The 21,985-nt window shown below is 45.9% G+C and overlaps 1 protein-coding gene across 1 annotated transcript in view; it reads right to left on the bottom strand.

Annotated features, from left to right (window-relative positions):
* Positions 1 to 12,094: 12,094 nt before the first annotated feature.
* LOC121440929 (enolase-phosphatase E1) overlaps positions 12,095 to 21,985 on the bottom strand; it is a 29,135-nt gene continuing 19,244 nt past the window's right edge. The window contains exons 2-6 of the mRNA XM_041641958.1: positions 21,584 to 21,685; positions 20,275 to 20,477; positions 17,743 to 17,875; positions 14,165 to 14,288; positions 12,095 to 12,806 (exon numbers count right to left, since the gene is read on the bottom strand). Coding sequence (XP_041497892.1) covers positions 12,670 to 12,806; positions 14,165 to 14,288; positions 17,743 to 17,875; positions 20,275 to 20,477; positions 21,584 to 21,685 — 699 coding nt within the window. The 3' untranslated portion in view covers positions 12,095 to 12,669. The remainder of the gene's footprint in view (positions 12,807 to 14,164; positions 14,289 to 17,742; positions 17,876 to 20,274; positions 20,478 to 21,583; positions 21,686 to 21,985) is intronic.

The raw sequence follows: 21,985 nt of genomic DNA, 5'->3' as shown, positions 1-21,985 counted from the left end.
ATGGAGGGAAAATAGAAGAAAAGAAATTCAAGGCCAGCCTGGTCTACATGAGACCCTAGCTTTAAAGTTGACCATGAATTTCTACTGTCACTATCAACCATCCCTCCTGAAGTTTCAAAACAACAAAGCCCTGGTCTCTCTGCTTCCATTATGTTCCCTTCAACCTGCTCTTAATACAACGAAGTCATCTTTCTTAAAAGCTAAGGCTGCTCACTTCCCCCCTCCCCTGAGAGCGCTCCATTGTTTCCCCGTGTACTCAGACTGAAATCTCAAACCACTACAAAGCCCCGCAGGCCCCAAACATGGTTCTAAACCTTTAACTCTTTTTCTCAGACCTCCACATAAATGCCAGGACACATGCACAAGGTAAATAAAAATTTAATAAAGTACGACCCCTGTGGTTGGTTTAAATTATAATTCATGGGGCTGGAGAGTTGGCTCAGTGGTTAAGAACATTGTTTGTTCTTCCAGAGGACCCAGGTTCAATTCCCAGCACCCACATGGCAGCTCACAACTGTCTGAAGATCCAGTTCCAGGGGATCTGACACCTTCACACCAATGCACATAAATTATAAATCGTGGGGCTGGAGAGTTGGCCCAGTGGTTAAGAACATTGTTCGCTCTTTCAAAGGACCTGGGTTTGTTTCCCCACACCCACATGGTGGCTCACAACTGTCTGTAACCCCACTTCCAAGGGACCCAATGCCGTCTTCTACCTCTGTGGGCTCATAACACAGTGTCCAGACATGCGTGCAGGCAAAACATTCCTAAGTTTAAAAAAATAATTATAATATATGACATTGGCACAGTTTGTCATTGTCTAGCATTTCTCTCCTGAACTGCAAATTCTAGGAGGGCAAAGATTTTTGTCCACCATGCACTTAGCACCTAGACTACTTCCTGGCACAGAGTTAAGTGATCCATACATTTATCTAAAATAAAACTGTATCTGTGATCCCAGCGCTTAGGAGCTGAGAAAGGAGGATTGTAAATTCTAGGTGATCCTGACCTACACAGCAAGACTGTCCCCTTAAAAAACAGACTGGAGAGGTGGCCCACTGAGTAAGCATGTACAAGCATGGATAGCATGTCCCACTAATAGAGGTTATTGCTATCTTGAGACGGAAAACAGAGATGGGGAGCCATGGAAGCCTGCAGGTCAACTAGCAAGGCACATGCAGTAGTGAACAATGAGAGCGCATTTGAAGCCAGGTGGAAGTCAAGGGCTGGCACCTAGGTTTGTCTTCCATCCTCTGCATGTGCATGCATTTGTATCCACAAGAACACATGTGCATGCGCGCACACACACACACGGATAAAAAATAACCTAAAACAAGAGAGAGCCCACAACTTACACACACTCCTCTCCTCTCACTGTCTTCTTGGGATTTTAGTCTGCCACAAGCCACTTCGTGCTCAAAGCACATAAGAAGCCATGTCACTGTCATGAGCTCTCAGAGGACGCTGTTGTCCCCTTGCTCATCCCAGCAGGCAGCTTTCTGTCTTCAGCAGCAAATGCTGTTATAAAAAGTCTTATGTTTTATAATGTGTGCAATTACTACAGGCCACATTCCCAAGCTCTAGACAGGACTGGTGTCCTCTTGTGTGGCTTCCTGTGGAACACTGAGGATAGCTGGTTCCTGGCTGAGGAAAACTCAATGAATTCCATGTTTTTAAACCAAAGAGCCAATTTGACTCTTTGCGTCAGCTTTTTTATTTTATTTTATTATTTTTTTCTTGGTCTAGCTGCTCAGATAGAGTCCTTACAAGTGTGTGGATAAGAATAAAGAAACACTATCCCACCAGTATTTCTGCAGGAAGCAAGGCTGAGGAGCTCATTTTCCAGTAAGAGAGTACTACTTACCACCTCTAGACTTTTGTAAGCCAGACTTAGATTTCTAGCCCAGGTAGGTAGGAGCTGGAAAGCAGGGTTCAGACTAAACACAGATACAGTGACTCACTGTAGCCACCACTGTGCTTCAGAACAGCCAATGGTCCAATTTTTCTGTTGCCCTGGTAGCGGCTTTCTCAAAATACAGTGTGCTTCCTGTTTATAAACATCATCATTCCTTGCTCTGGGGTTGGTTGTTTGTTTTTAAAGATGGGGTCCTGTACAGCCCAGGATAGCCCCCAGGTTGATACTCCCCCTCCTGAGTACTGGTACTATAGGCATGCACCACCATGATATGCAGCCTCCTCCTCCTCCTGAGTACTGGTACTATAGGCATGCACCACCATGATATGCAGCCTCCTCCTCCTCCTGAGTACTGGTACTATAGGCATGCACCACCATGATATGCAGCCTCCTCCTCCTCCTGAGTACTGGTACTATAGGCATGCACCACCATGATATGCAGCCTCCTCCTCCTCCTGAGTACTGGTACTATAGGCATGCTCCACCATAATATGCAGCCTCCTCCTCCTCCTGAGTACTGGTACTATAGGCATGCACCACCATGATATGCAGCCTCCTCCTCCTCCTGAGTACTGGTACTATAGGCATGCACCACCATGTCCAACAAGCACTGCCCTTTAATCAATGAGGAACCTGAATGCACACCTGCCAACGGTAGTCCTTCTGTAGGGTGTTGTGTTTATAACGTAGGGGATTGAATGCAAAGGTTCATGGGAATGGAAAAAACAAGAGATGCTGTGAAAAGGGCACTGTCTGTGTCTGACCGTCTGTACGAGAAGGGTGAAGGCAGGTCAGACCCCTCGTGGTTTCAAGCCTGCATGACTGTAGAGCCAGGAACAACTGCAACATCCCAGAAGAGCAAAGCCACTGTTGGGGCGGAAGATGGGGTGTTCCTGATGCTCCTACGTGCACACTGTGGCCTGCCTGGGCCACTGCTTACTAACACTGATCCACTTGATGACCGTTCTAGCTACTGTGACTGTCGGACACACTGTCACAAGACGCAGCAGCATAGAACCATGTATTGGACTCCCAGATTCCATACTCACACCTGAGGGCACAGCTGGGACATCTCTGCTCCGTGGTACCCGGGGTCTCAACTGGATGACTTGGAAGGCAGAGGCTGGAAGCAGTGGAGTGCTGACTTATTCTTATGGCTGGGAGCTGGGGCTGCCTATCCACTTGGAGCCTCCGTTCCTCAATGTGCATTCCTCTGCCTGCGGTGTGAATCTGGGTTTCCACACAGCATGGTAGCTGGCTTCTCCAGAGCAAATGTGCCAACCCCAGCATTTGACAAAAGAGCTAGAGTCAACACAACTTCCACAGTAGAGCCCTGAGGCAGGAGACTGGCTCAGTGGCTAGGGGTTTGGGTGAAGGCTTTTCTGCTTATAGGTTCTAATTTTTCACTGCGTCCTCACACGGTAGACACAGGACTAAGATGAAACCGAGCACTCTCCTGTCTCCCCTATTGGATTAGGGCCTTATCCTGATGACATTTATCTACCTATTTGTATACTTTTCTTTCTTCAGTTATTGAGACAGAATCCTACTATCCATCCCTGCTAGCCTGGAACGCATGTTCAGATCTTCCTGCCTCAATCTCTAGAGTCCTGGGATTACAGACACTGGCTACCATCCTTAGCTCCACTAATCTCATGACCTCCTAAATACCCACCCCAAAATGTGGCCATGTTGGATTAGAACTCAACATGAGTTAAAAAAACACAATTCTGGCAGGGCACCGTAGCAACCAGTCGGATGATTCCTTAGAATGGCTCAAAGGGACTGATTTTAACCTCCCCTAACTTGGAACTCTGCCAGTTTCCAGGCAGCTGAAACAGTTAAAGATTAACCACGGTTATGTGAAATAAGTAACAGCTGGGCAAACAACAGACTTAGCCAAAAAGCTTGTTAGGAAAGATGGAAAATGAGATGCCTCAGTGAACTAGGGCTTTGAGCAGTCCTGGTGCTTTCTTGGCTGATAGGGGCTTCTGTGTGTCCCTCTTCCCTGCCTCTCTGAGATACACCGAAAGTCTTGTCCCTAGTAACTCAGAATGCAAGCTTACTTAGAAAGTATGTGTCTCTGTGTGTAATTAAAATGAAGATAGACCCCCTAACCAACTATGACTGGTGTGCTAACACAAAGACACAGGACACTCTGTGTGTGTGTGTGTGTGTGTGTGTGTGTGTGTGTGTGTGTGTGATTAAAATGCAGGGAGACCCTTGCTTGCATCACTGCTGGGACTTGTATGTACCCTCTTCCTTATTTGCTTGGCTTGCTTCCTTCCGTGGCTTGAGCTCAAATGTTGGAACTTCAGGGTTCTCTGACTCCATAGAGAGGTCTTTCCCAAACCAAACAACATGATTTAACAGCACTTCCCTGCCAATTGGCCTCAGCCTCGGTCTGCTCCGTGTTCAGGCTGGGCTCTGGGTTCGTATCTCACCGCTTTTGGTGATCCCTGTCTGCATCGGCTTTCCACTCCACAGTAAGTCACTGTCTGTCCAGCGACTCAAGCCAAGAACCTAGCAGTTGCCCTTTCAAATCCTGTCAATCACGCGTAGCTATCGACACCTCTACAACACCCCTGATGTGTCCACATTTCCACTGTTACCACTCCGAAGCCAGCCACAGCTAGCCCTTCATTGCAACAGTCTCTGATACTGAAATCAGCAAATAACATGATTAGAGGAGCTAGAAGCTGAAAATATTCCCCAGACATACCCACATGTGGCTCTGGGGTGGAATTACTCAATTAAATGTGGTAGTGCAATCTTCCTATCGCTGTTGGTGTGGGCAAGCAAGGTCACTTAAACACAAGTGTCACCTGGCCAGCTTCACGGGGGAGCAGCTGTGACCTCCGTGGCAAGCTTCCTGATGTCACTACAGTGGAGTTTCCTGGGGTAGCTCCCCTAGTTACTCCTCTTCTAAGCCTTCCATTGGTTTGTGTAAAGCCTTACACCTGTTTCAAATTCCTTTGTGACCAACAATACCTAAGTAGGGGCTGGAGAGATGGAGCAGAGACCACCTGCTGCTCTTGGAGAGCACCTAAGTGTAGATCCCAGTGCCGACATCAGACGACCCACAATTATCTGTCACTCCAGTTTCTGGGGCTCTGATGCCATCTTCCAGCCTCCACCCCCCTTACACACACAAATACTAAATCATTTAAGATACCTAAGTGCTTGCTGCTTCAAACTCTCTGCTCGTAGGCCGTACCCCAATCCATTCTCCATCAAATAGTTCCCGAATTCTCCAGCATCTAGATTATGGTCTAAATGTTTTACTAGGCTCCTAAGACCTAATGATCAGGTTTCTGCATGCCTAATGGGATCCAGCCACTGAACTCCTAATCCCCTGGTCCAGGCAGAGCTATGTTGAAATCTCTACATTTAATCTGCATGCAATGTTCTTTCCTCCTTCTGTATCTAACCTTTCTTGATTAGATTCCCAGCTCCACCTCCACTTGATTCTGTGTTGACTTTGTTTAGTTTTCTCACACCTCTAAGAGTGTCTGTGTTCCGACCGTAGGGAGAATGTGTCCGTGGCAGCAAACTCAGGACTCTTATCTTGACAGAATGTGAGTGAAACTTGAGGGTAGCTTTTACTCGTTATTCAATTAGCAAGAACTATAGATTTTGTTGTTTTGACACAGGATCCATGTAGCCCTGGCTACTAGCCTGGAACTCCCTATACAAACCAAGCTGGCTTCTGTTAAGAGGCTGCTTGTTCGTTTCCTGGCAGCCCAGACCCAAAATAACCACACACAAACCTTGTTAATTACAATACTGTTAGGCTAATAGCTTAAGTGTATTTCTAGCTAGCTCCTACATCCTAACCCATTTCTATTATTCTGTGTATTACCATGAGGCTGTGGCCTCCTGGCAAGGTTCCAGCGGGCGTCTTTCTCTGATGGGGGAGAGTCTTCTGTTTTGTGGAATTTCATTGGTTAAATAAAGAGACTGCCTTGGCCCTGATAGGACAGAAAATTAGGTAGGTGGAGTAGACAGACAGAATGCTGGGAGAAAGAAGCCAAGTCAGGCAGTCGCCATGATTCTCCCACTCCAGACAGATGCAGGTTAAGATCTTTCCTGGTAAGCCAGCTCATGGTGTTACACAGATTATTAGAAAATGGGTTAGATCAATATGTAAGAGCTAGCCAATAAGAGGTTAAAATTAATGGGCCAAGCAATATTTAAAAGAATAGTTTCCGTGTAATTATTTCGGGTAAAGCTAGCCGGGTGGCGGGAAGCAGCCCTGCCTCTCACAATACAACATTTCTCCTTCAGCAGCTACATGGTGTCTCTCTGACTCCGCCTTCTTCCTCCCAGCATTCATTTAGTTTCCCTGCCTAGCTCTATTCTGCCTTGCCATATGCCCAAAGCAGCTTCTTTATTCATTAACCAATAAAAGCAACACATATACAAAAGGATCTCCCACACCAGGCCTCTACCTTCAGGGATTATAGATGAAAACCACCAGGCTAGGCTCTGCAAGTAATTGTTGAATATTACTTAAGATAGTATAATTTTGACACAAAGGCCCAAGTGGTACTATAGCAAATTATTATGGGACATATTATATTTAATATTTTTCTTTGATAGCAATGAGAGACATATGAAAGCGAGCCCTTTTAAGCAGTGCTGCTAGAACCTGTCTACTCAAAAATTAAGTTGTTCTTTTTTAAATGTATTAGATACAAGAGGGGGAAGGGGAATTAGCGGACGGGTTATAGTTGGCATTATTGCCAAAAGTTTGCCCAACTACTCTGTTCTTGTAAACCATGCTATTGGCTTTTAAAGAGAAATGAACTGTTCATTCATCTCCCCTCTCCCTCCCTGCTCCCTCTGATGATGAGAAGCGAGCCATTTGATCAGGTCTGTGAGGGAACAGCACCACCTGCTGGGAAGAGCCTGTTCTGCACCCATATTAGCAGTAAGGCCAAGGCTGTCAGCCTTCCCTAAACATGAGTCAAGTTCAGCAAACAAGGCCAACATAAATAGCAAACCTTTCCACTCCAGATTTTCTGGTTTAGATAATCGGCTTTTGAGACTTCTCTCCCTAAAACACAGAACAAAGTATATCTGTCTAGACAGACATAAAAACCCACCGTTTCCAGAGTCCCTTGTACCAGGGCGGGAAACTATTTTATTTTACATGTATAAGTATCCTGCCTGCATGTATGGACCACATGTACATTTGGTACATGAAGAGGCACCAGACCCCTAGGACTGAAGTTATATGGTTGTGAGTCACCATGTAGGTGCTGGGAACCAAATCCTGGTCCTTTGCAGGTGCATCCAGTATCTTAACCACTGGGCAACCTCCAGCACCTTAAAGATAGGGGCTTCTTGTTTGGTTGGTTGGGGTTTTGTTTGTTTGTTTGAAACTCTATGCAGTCTTGAATGTCCTGGAACTCATGGGTATATAGACCAAGCTGGCCTGGAACTCAGAGATCCTCCAACCTCAGCTGGGATTAAAGGTTCTCTTTGAGAGTTGGTTCCCGATATACCACTACACGGGGCTCTTTCTCTCAATTCCTTACTTTTCTAATTACTGCTTGTGGTGGTCTGAAAGAAAATGACCACCAACGGGAGTGGCACTAGTAGGAAGTGTGGCCTTATTGGAGAAGAATCACTATGGAGGCAAGCTTTGAGGTCTCACATAAGCTCAAGCTACACCCAGTGAGACAGTTCACATCCTGTTGCCTGAGCAACACGTAGAATGCTCAGCACCATGACTGCCATACCCTGCTATGATGATAATGGACGGAACCTCTGAACTGTTAAGCCACCCAATTAAATGATTTCCTCTATATGAGTTGCCAAGGTCATGGTGTCTCCTCACAGTAATAGAAACCCTAAAACAGAAGTTGGTACCAAAGACTTTTGTTTGGAGGAATTTGGACTTTGGTACTTTGGGTTAGGAAAGCAGTGGAATGGTTTCTGCACTGTTTAATGGGACATACTAGTAGGAGTGGTTTGAACTGGGGGGGGGGGGGGCTGCTCAAGAGGTTTCAGAGAATTGGAGATCATTCTTGTGATAATTTGGTGAAGGAAGTGACTGCTTTTTGACCTTGTCTGAAGGCTCTGCCTGAGGCTAAAGTGAAGAGATTTGGATTAATTCTGTTGACAGAAGAAATTTCAAAACAGCCCAGCCTAGTATAGACTCTGCTGTGTGGTTACTAGTGGTAATTCTAATGAAGATTTATAAAGAAAAGGAGCAAGCTGAGCAAGAAAAAAATACAAGATGTTAGAACAATTTGAGGAGGAAAAAGAGCAGCAGGAAGCAGAATGGAGTTAAGACCTGTGTTCAAGGAGACAGTAGAAAAGAAAAGAGTTAGTGGTGACCTCCAGGACAACTAAGTTTCCAACTCTGGAAAAGGAATTAAAGAAAAGCTTAGGGACAGGTGCGGTGCTGCATGCCTTTAACCGCACTCAGGAGGTAGGCGCTGGCAAACCTGAGTTTGAAGCCAGCCTGGTCTACAGAGCAAGTTCCAGAAAGGCCAAGCTTAGACAGCGAAGGAAACTAGAAAAACAGAAAGCTGGTGGAGACGTCACTGAACAAGGGGGCCACGTTCCAGTCCCAGCAAGCAGCAGAACTTGGCAACTTTGGCCACATGGTTCTGGCTTTAGAGTCAAGAATAGAAGAAAGGAGTTAACTAAAGAAAGCCATTGAGGCCAGGCACATGTCAGGGTGTCCCTGAATGGAGGCCTAGGCGGTCATTGTGTGAAGCTGTGAAGGTGAAACCTGGGTTGCCTTAGAGACCCCAAGATGTTGGAGACGGTAAAGCTATGGGATCCTGCCAAGGAAAGCTGCTAACAAGGAATGGAACCAGCTCAAGAGAAAGAAGTTGTACCCCACAAAGTTGAAAGGAGCTGGAGATCTGAAGAGCGTTTTGACATCAGACATGGAGATGCAGAGTTTAAAGTTTGCCCAGCTGGCTTTCAGTCTTATTAGGTCCAGTATTTCCTCACCATGCTCCCTTCCCTTCTGGAATGCTAATGCGTATCCTGTGCCACTATATGTTGGAAGTATGTGATCTGCTTTTTTATTTTGATTTTATAGGGGATTAGAGTTAAGAGATTGCATGAATCTCAGAAGAGATTTTGGGACTTAAGACTTTTAAATAAGTTTGGGACTATTATAGACTATGGGGACTTTCGAAGTTAGGCTGAATCATTTATGCATTATGATGTGGCTACATGCCTTTGGGGGCCGGGGAATGGAATGTTGTAGTTTGAAAGAAAAGGGCCCCCAAAGGAGGTGGCACTATGTAAAATCTCAGCTGCCTCTCCAGCACCATGCCTGCACACCACTATGTCCTACCATGGTAATAATGGACTGAACCTCTGAACTATAAGCCACCCCAATTAAATATTTATTTTATAAGAGTTGCTGTGGTCATGGTGTCTCTTCACAGCAGAAACCCTAAGACACTGCTATTAAACAATAACCCGTTCTGCCTTCTGCCTTCCCCCCTCATATTTGCAAGACTTTCCCCCTTATTCAATGCATCTCCAAAAATTATTCTTCCAGGATTTTCTTGATTAATTAGAAATAACTGTTTTCTTCAAGCATGTTCTTACATAGCTTAAAATATGCACAACTGTCCCTTTCATTAGCTTATGGTTTTATCATCATTTACAAATTAGTCCCATTTCTATGGCTTACATGAATTTGATTCTATTTTCGAGTCTGATACAAAATCTGAATCATCAACATAACATTTTTTTCTATTCCCTTCCCCCCTCATATTTGCAAGACTTTCCCCCTTATTCAATGCATCTCCAAAATTATTCTTCCAAGATTTTCTTGATTAATTGGAAAAATAACTGTTTTCTTCAAGCATGTTCTTACATAGCTTAAAAAAATGAGATACTGCTGGGCGGTGGTGGTGGTGCACACCTTTAATCCCAGCAATAATGAGGAAGAGGCAGGAGAATCTCTGAGTCCAGCCAACCTGGTCTACAAAAGAGGTCCAGGACAGCCAAAGCGACACAGAAAAATCCTGTCTCAAAAAACAAAAAATGAGCCAGGCAGTGGTGGTGCACGCCTTTAATCCCAGCACTCAGGAGGCAGAGGCAGGTGTATCTCTGTGAGTTCGAGACCAGCCTGGTCTACAAGAGCTAGTTCCAGGACAGGCTCTAAAACCACAGAGAAACCCTGTCTTGAAAAAAAACCAAAAAACAAAAAAATGAGATGGCTTGGTGGGTAAAGGTTTCTGCCACCAAGACTCATGACCTAAATTCAATACCCAGGACCCCAGATGACAAGAGAGAACCAACTATCACACTGTCCTGCCTTACACACTCACTTCACACCACATACAAACTCATATACACTTTCACACCATACACACATTCACATCAAATACACACATTCACACACCACACACACACTCACACCACATACATTCACACCACACACACACTCATACCACATACATTCACACCACACACACACTCACACCACATACATTCACACCACACACACACTCACACCACATACATTCACACCACACACACACTCACACCACATACATTCACACCACACACACACTCACACCACATACATTCACACCACACACACACTCACACCACATACATTCACACCACACACACACTCACACCACATACATTCACACCACACACACACTCACACCACATACATTCACACCACACACACACACTCACACCACATTCACACCACACACTCACACCACATACATTCACACCACACATTGACATCATACTCACATTCGTATCAAACACACATTCACACCACACACAAACTTACACAAAAAAATTTTTAAAAAAATTAAAAAGAAAAAAACACGGTTATCAAAAGTTCCAAGAACCTTCACTTGGTGTAGGAGGTCCTTCTGTCTATGTGTTGCTTTCATTGGTTAATAAAGGAACTGCTTTGGGCCTATAGCAGAGCTGTAGGGGAACAGAGCTAGGTGGGAAAAACCAAAAGGAATGCTGGGAGAAGGAAGGCAGAGCGGGGAGACACCATGGATCTGCCCCCAGAGTCAGACATGCCAAAACTTTGCCGGTAAGCCACTGCCATGTGGCGATACACAGATTAATGGAGATGGGTTAAATTAAGATGTAAGAGATAGCCAATGAGAAGCTAAAGTTAATGGGCCAAGCAGTGTTTTAATTAATACAGTTCCTATGTGATTATTTTGGGTCTAAGCTAGCTGGGACAAACAAGCGGCCTGCTACAACATTCACTCATACATGAATGCTTACTGCCGGAATTATTACAAGTTGAAGCTAGGTAATGATTTTCATTTATAGCCTGTTAAAAGAGACATGTGTATCACACACTGAGTGCAAAAACTAAAAGTCCAGCTGTTCTGCTGTTCCAGGCTTACTTTCCTTTTTGCTTCTGGCAGCATGATGTACACTCCACAATCTATATGAAACTGAAAGAGGAAAATGCCTTTATTAATTAATTCCAGGACATGGACATGAAACCCTGTCAGGAAAGCATGGGGATAAACAATGCTGTCATAAAATGTACATCTAGCACATCCATTTCAGAGGAAATATTACACATTAGAGTTCTTCGTGGTGTTACACTGGTTTCAATAAAACATTTTAAAAATAGTCATTAACATATATTCAAGCTATGCTAAGACATAAGAAGGCAACTGTAAAACGGTACTAACACTGGCAGGGGGAGCGGAGCCATCGTCACCTCAGCTGCTCCACGAACACTGCTCTAGAGGTGGACATGCTGCCTAGCACCATCTGACACCTGACTGACCAAAACCAATTTCCCTTCTCTGAGCAGAACCAATGGCTGTCTCGTGCACGCGGGAAGCGAGTCTGAGAACCAATGGCTCTGTCTCGTGCACGCGGGAAGCGAGTCTGAGAACCAATGGCTCTGTCTCGTGCACGCGGGAAGCGAGTCTGAGAACCAATGGCTGTCTCGTGCACGCGGGAAGCGAGTCTGAGAACCAATGGCTGTCTCGTGCACGCGGGAAGCGAGTCTGAGAACCAATGGCTGTCTCGTGCACGCGGGAAGCGAGTCTGAGAACCAATGGCTCTGTCTCGTGCACGCGGGAAGCGAGTCTGAGAACCAATGGCGCTGTCTCGTGCACGCGGGAAGCGAGTCTGAGCAGAACCAATGGCTCTGTCTCGTGCACGCGGGAAGCGAGTCTGAGAACCAATGGCTGTCTCGTGCACGCGGGAAGCGAGTCTGAGAACCAATGGCTCTGTCTCGTGCACGCGGGAAGCGAGTCTGAGAACCAATGGCTCTGTCTCGTGCACGCGGGAAGCGAGTCTGAGCAGAACCAATGGCTCTGTCTCGTGCACGCGGGAAGCGAGTCTGAGTGCAGCAGTGTGATTCGAGTTCACAAGGCAGTCAGGGATTCCTCTTACGAATGCCTGTGAAGCACTTACAGTTTTTAAAATAACAAGGTCTCTGGATAATAATTTCTCAAAACTAGCTTTCCATTTTAATAAACAATTTGATAAATATCACACATTTGATTTTCTTCTATCAAATACACTCTGGCCTTGGTAAGAGTTAGAGTTATGGTCCACACATAAAGCATCTTTACATGAATTTGGTTCTCACAGAACTGATACTTTGCTCACACATGTGCCATGGAAATTGATCTGAGCACACAGACATGTATATACACTTGCATATGTCTGTGTGTACACACAAGTAAGTTACTTTTACAATTAGAATAAAGCTAGACATTAGGGGGACAGTTTAGTCTTCCTCAGAACCTGCTCTATGTTGACGGCAGGTAGAGCTCGCTGAAGGATGTGATGAGGTTGTAGTATGTTTTCTCATCATCTGTTAGTCCCGCGTTGCCGGGTCTCACCACCACAGCGACATGCACATCTGCTTCCTCAGCAGCACTGGCCTCTGCGAGAAGCAAAGGACAGGTGACAGGTGAGATGCAGCAAACCTGACACCTGAGACGAGCCAAGTCGCTGGAGAGAGATCAAGAAGTGAGTTGGGCCCTGGCTTTTCTTGCAGCTGAAAGACGGACACCTTGAGGCATTTATATCATTCTTTACATATATGTTAATTCTATGGTAGAAAGCACCTGACTGTACATGACGACAGAGAACACAGCTCATCCTGTACTGTGACTGACGAACGTAACAGGCCTGCTCTGGCCCATGCTCTCTATCCAGTCCTACATATTAGCCCCAGACAGCTGAGCTGTTTCTCAAAGGGCAAGCTGTAGGGTCTAACACCAATGAAGTAGACAGAGAACAAAGGCGACCTATGATCTAACCGGCCCAAAGAACACACTCTCACCTCAGGCCCCAGCATGCATGTCATGCCCCTGCCTAGATTCCACATCTTTTCTGCCTGACAAATTCCCGCTCTTCAAAATTCCACTCAACAGGACACATCCAGGGTCACCATCCCTGTATTACAGCAGTTGCGTGTGCCTCACCCACTATGCTCGCTGGGACATCACTGAGCTTATTACTGTTTACCCTCCTTAGACTGCGGGGACCTTATGATCAGGGACTAGGGCGGTGCTGGGCGGCAGGGAGGAAAAACAAGACCTGTCATATTAGCTCAGGAAGGCTAGGTGCTATAGTGGATATCTCTAATACACTGTGGCTTACATTCATCTCTCCATTTTATCTTTATGCAAAAGACAAAAGCTACCATCTGTAAAAGCATCTACTGTGTGCTAGGAGCCACAGTTGGATGAGAGACGTGTGAACAAATAGGATTCCTATCTTCATGCAGCTCCTGTTCTCACACGGTTCCCAACAACTCAAAATAACTTACACCGTTACCTCTGTCCCAGTCTACAGATATGAAGACTGAGCTAAGCAAGTGGTAGGCCCATAACTTTTCAACTGTCAGCCTGACTCAATGCCATACTTGGTTATATTGCTCCTGGGGACCTGAATTCAGGATCTCATGATTGCACAGCAAGCACTCTTAGCCCTGAACCCTCCCATAGGATGATGCGGACATCCACATATGAGAGAGCTGATCTACCGGGATGGTGATCTGCTCCCCACAGCTCTGGCATCACTTGGTCTCCATCAGGTGTTGCTAAGATCGGGGAGGTTGTGGGACCTTCAGGAAAAAGGTGGTGTAGGCAGGAGAGGGTATGGTCCAGACCTGCTTTGGTCTCCTGTGCTTCCTGATCTTTGTGTGAGTTGACACAGCGACCATGAGAAAACCAAACCTCTGCTCCCGCCAAGCTGCTTCCCTCACTACTACGTAACAAGCAGCCGGCTCCTTACCTAAAGTCACGTCTGTGAGAAACAAGATGTTGCTGGTTAAACACCCGATGCTATCTGCAATCTTCCGGTAACTCTCGCTCTCCACTTTGTGTCCAATCTTGGTATCGAAGTGGCCGTCAATAAGCTGGAGAGAACGGGAGGAACTACTCAGTACACGTACACGTGCGAACCACGCCCACTCACAGCCTTCTGAACTGCACGCCAGTCACGGAGGCGTCATTCCATAAAGGTTTATGGAAATAAATACTTGGAAGAAATCTACTAGTTCAACCTATGCTTCATTTGGTTGTCATTGTCATTGTTTTATGCCCCAAATCCTTTAAATATGCATGCCCTGTAACACTGTTTCTATTCAAACTACTTCTTGGACTGGGTTTTGCTCCAGATGAAAAAGAAGGTTGTGTCTGGGCGGTGATGGCACATGCCTTTAATCCCAGGCAGAGGTGGGTAGATCTCTGAGTTCGAGGTCAGCATGATCTATAGAGCGAGTTCCAAGACAGCCAGGGCAGTTATACAGAGAAACCCAGTCTCATAAAACAAAAACAAAAACACACAAAAAAAATAACAACAACAAAAAGAAGGTTGTGGACAGTGCCCTCTGATCCTAGCCGAGTGTTTTGGCACCTGCCTGCCATCACAGCGGTTCTAGGCCAGCAGGAGGTTCACTACCAAGGCCAGCCAGAATCACACAGCACAATCCAGGCCAGCCAGGGATTCACACCCAGACCCTGCCTCAAAAACCAAAGAGTGAAAAGATATCTCTAGCCAGAACCCTAGTTATTACTCTGCTTTCAAGAAACTTTCATTACTGAAGCCAAGGCTGGCCTTGAACCTGAGCTCCTCAACATTCCCAAGTGCTAGGATTACTAGTAAGCACAGCCACACCCAGCTTCATTTCTAATTTCTAGTTAACACATCTTTGAACACTACCCTTGAGGTCTTAAACATAACTAAAATGCTTGCTAATTTAACCAATAGTAATTAAAGTAAGTTTATATTTATTTATTTATTTTAATATTTTATTTATTTATTATGCATACAATATTCTATCTGTGTGCATATCTGCAGGCCAGAAGAGGGCACCAGACGTCATTACAGATGGTTGTGAGCCACCATGTGGTTGCCGGGAATTGAACTCAGGACCTTTGGATGAGCAGGCAATGCTCTTAACCACTGAGCCATTTCTCCAGCCCGTAAGTTTATATTTAATAGGTTCAGCTTCAACTGTCTGAGTGTCTTTTGCCAACTAAAAACAGGTTTAACAATCAAAAACAAAAAGGTAATCCTAAGGTATGAGGACCGGGACTTGAGAGGCCAGGGTCTCTCTTGTAGCTTCTGTATGCTACACAGTCTAGACTGGCTTCTGGGTGGTCCCTGTCTCCTTCCGAGCACACTGTAAAGCTGGGATAACAAAGGCTGCTACCATGTCTGGCTTTTTAAAATGGGTTCCAGGAATTGAATTCAGATCGTCAGGCTGGCCAGGCAAGCACATCTACCTGCTGAGCCATCTCACAGGCCCCCGGGGTTGCTTGGTTGGTTTATTAACTATCAGATCGTCAGGCTGGCCAGGCAAGCACATCTACCTGCTGAGCCATCTCACAGGCCCCCGGGTTGACGATTAAAAGAGTTGAGACCGATTTTGCATACTTATTTTCTCTATTTGCCTCACATGGTAACTGGAGAATGAGACTTTCACTACTGAAATCAGTAGGTAATTATCGTGCCATACACAAGTCGACCTAACTGCCCATCTCAATGGACAGAAAGTTTCTGTCTGTATTTGGAAAATAGCCACCGCTGATCAAAAGATCTCATTACTGGTTTTATATCTACTATAAAAAACAAAAAGAACATACACTGAAATTAGAATATGCCATTATCCAAAAAAAAAAAAAAAACCTGTACCCTACATACCGAGGATGGGCCCAGAAAATATTAATTTTAGAGATGGTGGCACAGCTGAGTGGCAGAGCACCTCCCTAGAAACCTTGGTGGTTACACCTCAGCAACTGCCCTCCAGAAAGTCATTGGTTAATTATAATAAAGAAACTGCTTGGCCTCATATGTTAAAACATAGGTGGGTGGAGTAAACAGAACAGAATGCTGGGAGGAAGAGGAAGTGAGCTCAGACTCGCCAGCTCTGCTCTTTGGAGCAGAGACGCCATGCTCCCCTCTCCCAGGCAGAGGCATAGCTCTGCTCTCTGAGGCAGACGCATGAAGCTCAGACCCAGGATGGACATAGGCTAGAATCTTTCCCGGTAAGACTGATGCTACACAGATTATTAGAGACGGGTTGATCGGGATATGAGAATTAGCCAGTAAGGGCTAAAGCTAATGGGTCAAGCAGTGCTTAAAAGAATACAGTGTCCGTGTAATTATTTCGAGGCATAAGCTAGCAGGCGGCCGGGGTGCTGGGGACGCAGCCCCGCCACACCTATTACTACAAAAAGTGTGTGCCGTGAAGCTTGGCGTCTACATGGTGCTGGAGTCAAACTCAGGTCCTCCGGCGTGCACAGCAGCACTTACCAGCTGAGGTACCCCAGCCCTAGAACCCACGTTTAAACAAACTTCTGGTGATCTTGCTCAAGAAAAATTTAAGAGGCTTCTATTTCAAAAGCTGCTACTACACGAAACAGTTCACCTGCAGAAAGCCATGCAGAGCCAGGGTCTCTCAGAGGCCCTGGTAAAAGAACAAAAGGAACCTAGTTCGGTCTTCCCTCAAGGGCAGACTTGGCAAGGTCCAATCTGGGGCTCTAAGCAGGGCCTCAAAGGAGTTGTGGTCTCTGTTCCTGGAAACTTGACTTTCCCACGAGACTGGAGTTATCAGTCCCAAGGTGGCTGTGCTCAGTCCCTGGCACATCTAAGACATCCTGTGTCCCCTTGTACAGTGTGCTTGATTAACTCCCGACCAGCACTGCCCCATTTTCCCCCTTGCAAGCTGTATGTAAGATGCGCTTGCCGTGTGAACCATCAGCTTGTGCAGGACCTCCTGACCCCAAACTTTCCCAGCATCCCATTTTCTCATCCCCCTACTCACTTCTAAGGAACCTGTCACTGATGGATGACCTGTGGCCCAGGTCATTCACCCCTCCACTCAAGGTACCTTCAGTTTCCCACATCTTTTCCCTGTCTAGCTGCCGATGGAGCTTACTCAGTAGGTGCTTTTCACTAGTCGATATTTCATGTTTTGACAGTAGCAAACAAAAAAATCCAAGGGTGCTGGTTAGTTTGTCAATTCGATACCAACTAGAGTCATCTTTGAAGAAAATAAAAAAACAAAACCTCAATTAAGGGATTTTCTCCATCAGATTAGCCTCTGGACTTATCTGAGGAGCATTTTCTTGATTAGTGCGTGGTACCACCCTTGCGCAGGTGGCCCTCAGATGCGTGAACAAACAAGCTGAGCAAACCAATAGAGCAGCCCTCATTTGCGGTCTCTGCATCAGTGCCCACCTCCAGCTTCCTGCTTGAGTTCCTACCCTAACTCCCCAAATGACTTTGTGAGAAAGTGTAAGTCAAATAAAACCTCCCCAGGTGGCTTTGGTCATGGTATTCAACACAGCCACCAAGTAACCGACCTCAAGGATATCCCCTTCTGTGGAATGCCCAAAGAGCAGCTTCTGAGCCTCCACACTCCCTGAAGAATAGATGTACACCTTCATTCCAGCCTCTCTCCACCTTCTGACTGCTGGGACCACATCTGCAAAGAACCTGGAGGGAAAGCAGCTAATTAGAAAGCAGAAACACCATGGAGCCAGGTGAAAATCAAGAGGATATGCAGTCGCCATGCCTCTCTGCCCTGGCATGAACAGTAACCTGAGAAGCCGCTCCATGAGACAGGAAACTCCTGTGGTCCTAAGACACAGGTCACTGAGTTCCAGGATCACAGATTAGAAGCAACAAGTTTCGTGGAGAGGATAGCACTTGACAATAGAAAAGCATGAAGAGATGAAATAAGAAAGTAATTAATGGGCAGACACAGCTCAGATGTAAGAGCATTTAGTGTTCCTCTCCCAGCACCCACATGGAGGCTCGCAAACGCCTGTAACTCCGTTCTAGGGAATCCAATGCCCTCTTCTGACCTCCATGGGCACCAGGCATGTGTGTGATGTACTTACAGACGTAAGTGTGTAAGGCCAAAAACTTACACAAATAAATAATAAAGTTAAGAAAGTGACTATGTTTTCATTCAAGGAGCTAAATATAAATAAACACCATGAACAATATTATTGCTTAATTGATGCAATTTGTAAGAACAGACTCATTTACCTTCACTGTTCTTTGAGAAGCCATGAAAATGCTTTCCTCCCCATCCCGCACATATGTTAAGAGTACTTCCTGCACATATGTAAGGGCACACCCTGGGACAGCAATGTTTCCTTTAATAGGCAGATCTTGTCGCAGACACAGACCTCTCATTTAACAAAACAAAATATAAAAAATACAAAAAACAGGCAGCTGAAAATGGCCTTCAACCTGAGGATTTACATAAAGCAACTGACTAAAATCCTTTAAAAAGACCCTCTCGGGTCAGCTGGGTATGGAAGCACACCATAAAGTCCAGCCCTGAGAAGGCCGGTGCAGGAAAATCCCAGGGTGAAGCTATGTTGGCTAGACTCCAAGTCCAGGCCTAGGATATACATATGATGAGACCCTATCTTTAATATTTGTACCAACTGTGTGTGTCTCTGTGTGCATGTACATGCAAGTGCAGACACATACCTGCACACACCAGCACATGCCATAGCACACATATCAAGGTCAAAGGTTAACCTGCAGAAGTCATTCATCTCTTTCCACAGTGTGGCTCCAGGGACTGAACTCAGGTTGTCGGCCTTGGCAGCAAGAACCCTTGCTCACTAAGCCATCTCACTGGCCCACAACTGTTACCATTTGTTGTTCAGTCTCAGCAATACAACGCTTGGCAGGAGAACTAGCAGAAATCCCAAACTGAGACTCCGAGATTATGAAGGTGCTCAAAGAGCAGAGGAGGTAACAGTGCCAGGGACTAACTCAAAGTAACACGGTTTCACAGGCTTACTTCTCTCTCTTTCTGATGTTTATTATTTTATATGTTTGACTGTTTTGCATGCACAATGTATGTATGTGCCCATGGCAGTCAGAGTGGGCACTGGGTCTCCCAGGACTACTAACTGCCCAGCCGACTGCTGAGCCCTCTCGCTTCTCTCAGCAGCAAAAAGCATGATGGCTAGAGAAGTGACCCCCAGCGCTGTCATCGAGTGTTGTCACTGGTGTCACTGTGTGCCTGCCACAGGGTGGCTGTGACCTGGTTAGCCCACAGAAGGCTCAGGAAGGCCAGCTCCCAACACCACACCAGGCTGAATTAAAAAACAGAACCAAAGTCTTTCACCTCCCACAAAAGCACAGATCTGGGGGACACAGCTTCCAGGGGAAAAGAAAACAACTCATTAGCTACAATGAGAGCAACATCAATCTGACCTTTCTTGAAACAGGGTCTCTCTATGTAGCCTTGGTTTGCCATGCCTAGAACCTGCCTGCCTCTGTGGTGATATTTTGCTTGTGTTTTAACAAATCAGGCTTGCCTGAAGATCAGAGTACAGAGCAAGAGGCCAGGGAACGGTGCACACACCTTTAATCCCAGGACTTGGGGGACAGGGGCAGAGGGATCTCTGTGAGTTCAAGGCCACCCTGGGCTACACAAGATTGAATCTGCCTAAAAGAGAAACAGAGCTCACACAAAGGTGATCCCAGTACTAGGGAGGTGGAGACAAGAGTGATATGATGGGGTGGAGAAGAATATAAGGCGGGAGGAGACAGGAGCTCAGTGCAGTCTGAGGACAGGACCAACCCTATGGTCTGAGCATTAGTAGAAGTAAGAACTCTAGTGGCTGCCGCTCTGCTTCTCTTGTCCTTCAGCTTTCACCCCTGATAGCTGACTCTGAATTTTTATTAAGAACAATTGGAATTTGTGCTTCATGCCTCTGCCTAAGTGCTAGGATTTAAAGGTGTATTATCACACCTAGCAACTTTATTTTTACTAACTGTGCAAGTTACGCGGGAAAAAGAGGAAGGGGGGGGGGGGCTGTGGATCTGAGGCCTGGGAAATGGTTTAGCGTTAGAGCACATACTCTGCCTTCATGCGGCCCGCTGCGAAAGCTGCCTTCCACATGTGACCCTGCAGCTGTTTGAGCGCCGTGGTCTTCCGGTCATGAGACATCTGCCAGTACACATTGTCCACCACGGCCTGGATCATCCGCTGGAGATCATCCACTGCATTTCCAGACGCCACGGGGATCGGGACAGCGCCATCCAGGTGCGCATCTTCCTCAGCCTTTAAATCAGAAACAAATCAACTCTGTTCATGCATATATTTAAAGAGCCTTACACACATATACTTGCACACACACACATACCCATGCATAGTTATATTAAAAAAGATAGAGCAAAACCAGGCAGATCAGTTTTCTCCAACTATCAATTATCCTGAGAACTGTTAAAAATTATTCTTAAAGGAATGATCTGGCAAATATGGATCACTAGGTATAAAGCACTTGCCACTAAGCCTGATGACCTGAGTTCAATCTCTGGGGGACCCACATGATCAAAAGGAGAGAAATGACTCTCTCAATTTGTGCTCTGACCTCCACAAGTGAACCATGGCATGTGTGTATATAGATGCATGCATGCACGCACGCACACACATACACATAATTAAAAGAAATGCATATACAAGGACTCTGTAACAATGTAATGCATTATCTGAACATGAAATATGTATGTATGGAACATTTTTGAGACAATAAAAAGATGAAGGGGATTATTTCACACTGACCTCACATTATCCAGAAAACTCAGCAAACCCAAACACTGCATGATTCAATGGATGTTACAATTATTTCTAAACCTAACTTCTCACCATAAATAAAAGACCTGTTTTTTAGAGAGCATTCCACAATCCAGTGTAGGAAAACGGCTGGTGGGGGCCACACACCATGAAGATCTTTGCCACTGACGCCAGCACACCATGTGGAAGGAAAAAGTACAGACTGACTGGAGCAACAGAGCGCAGTCTGGTTGAGAAGTCTGGCAGAGAGGCATGATGTGGGGACCTGTGAGGCCGTTAGGGGGTAGTTTCATGCCATGAGATAGGACAGAAGAAAGTGACAAGGTGCTGTCACCTGGTGATATCAATGAGATGTGATGACTCTACCAAACCTCTTGGACTCCACCAGAAAGGCCCAAGTTTATAAACAGCCTCTGAGAGAAGCAACTCCACAGACGAGTTGCTATGACTCGCTTGCTTTATGACACGCTGTGGATGGCTAGGCCCACAAGGCCCTGCAGCTTCCACCCCTCAGCATCCAGGGCACTGACTGACAGCGCTCACAGCGTGTTCCCTCCACTCTGAGACTCTGGGTGGAAGAGGAGAGTCCTGACCTGTTTCCTCAGCAGGCTGACATCCTGCTGACACTCCTCCTCGTCCCAGTGTGTCTGCAGGTACTCCTTGACATTCTCTTTGATGTACGGAAATAAGGTGTCCTGGGGAAAAAGGTACGACAGGAAGAAAAAGAATGTTATTCTTTAAATTGTACCATGTAAGCTGTGTTTTATAATCTCATCTAACAACTTCAGCAGTGGAATCTCAACGGAAATCGCTGCTGTGGGTCTCCCAGTGGGACACAAGGAGACTAACAAAGGGACACTAGAGCAGTAACTGGCAAGCTGGTCCTGCTTCCATTTATGAAGTTTTATTGAAATTCAACCACAATCATTTATTTACATTTATTTATCTGGCTATTTGGGGGCCACAATGGCAGAGCTGAGACCATGTAGCCCAGA

This window comes from Microtus oregoni, unplaced genomic scaffold, assembly GCF_018167655.1.
Source record: "Microtus oregoni isolate MIOR12 unplaced genomic scaffold, Mior012 000072F_ref0000427, whole genome shotgun sequence".
Classification (NCBI taxonomy): Eukaryota; Metazoa; Chordata; class Mammalia; order Rodentia; family Cricetidae; genus Microtus; species Microtus oregoni.
Note: the sequence above shows the minus strand (reverse complement) of the source record. Positions and strands in the feature narration are given on the sequence as shown.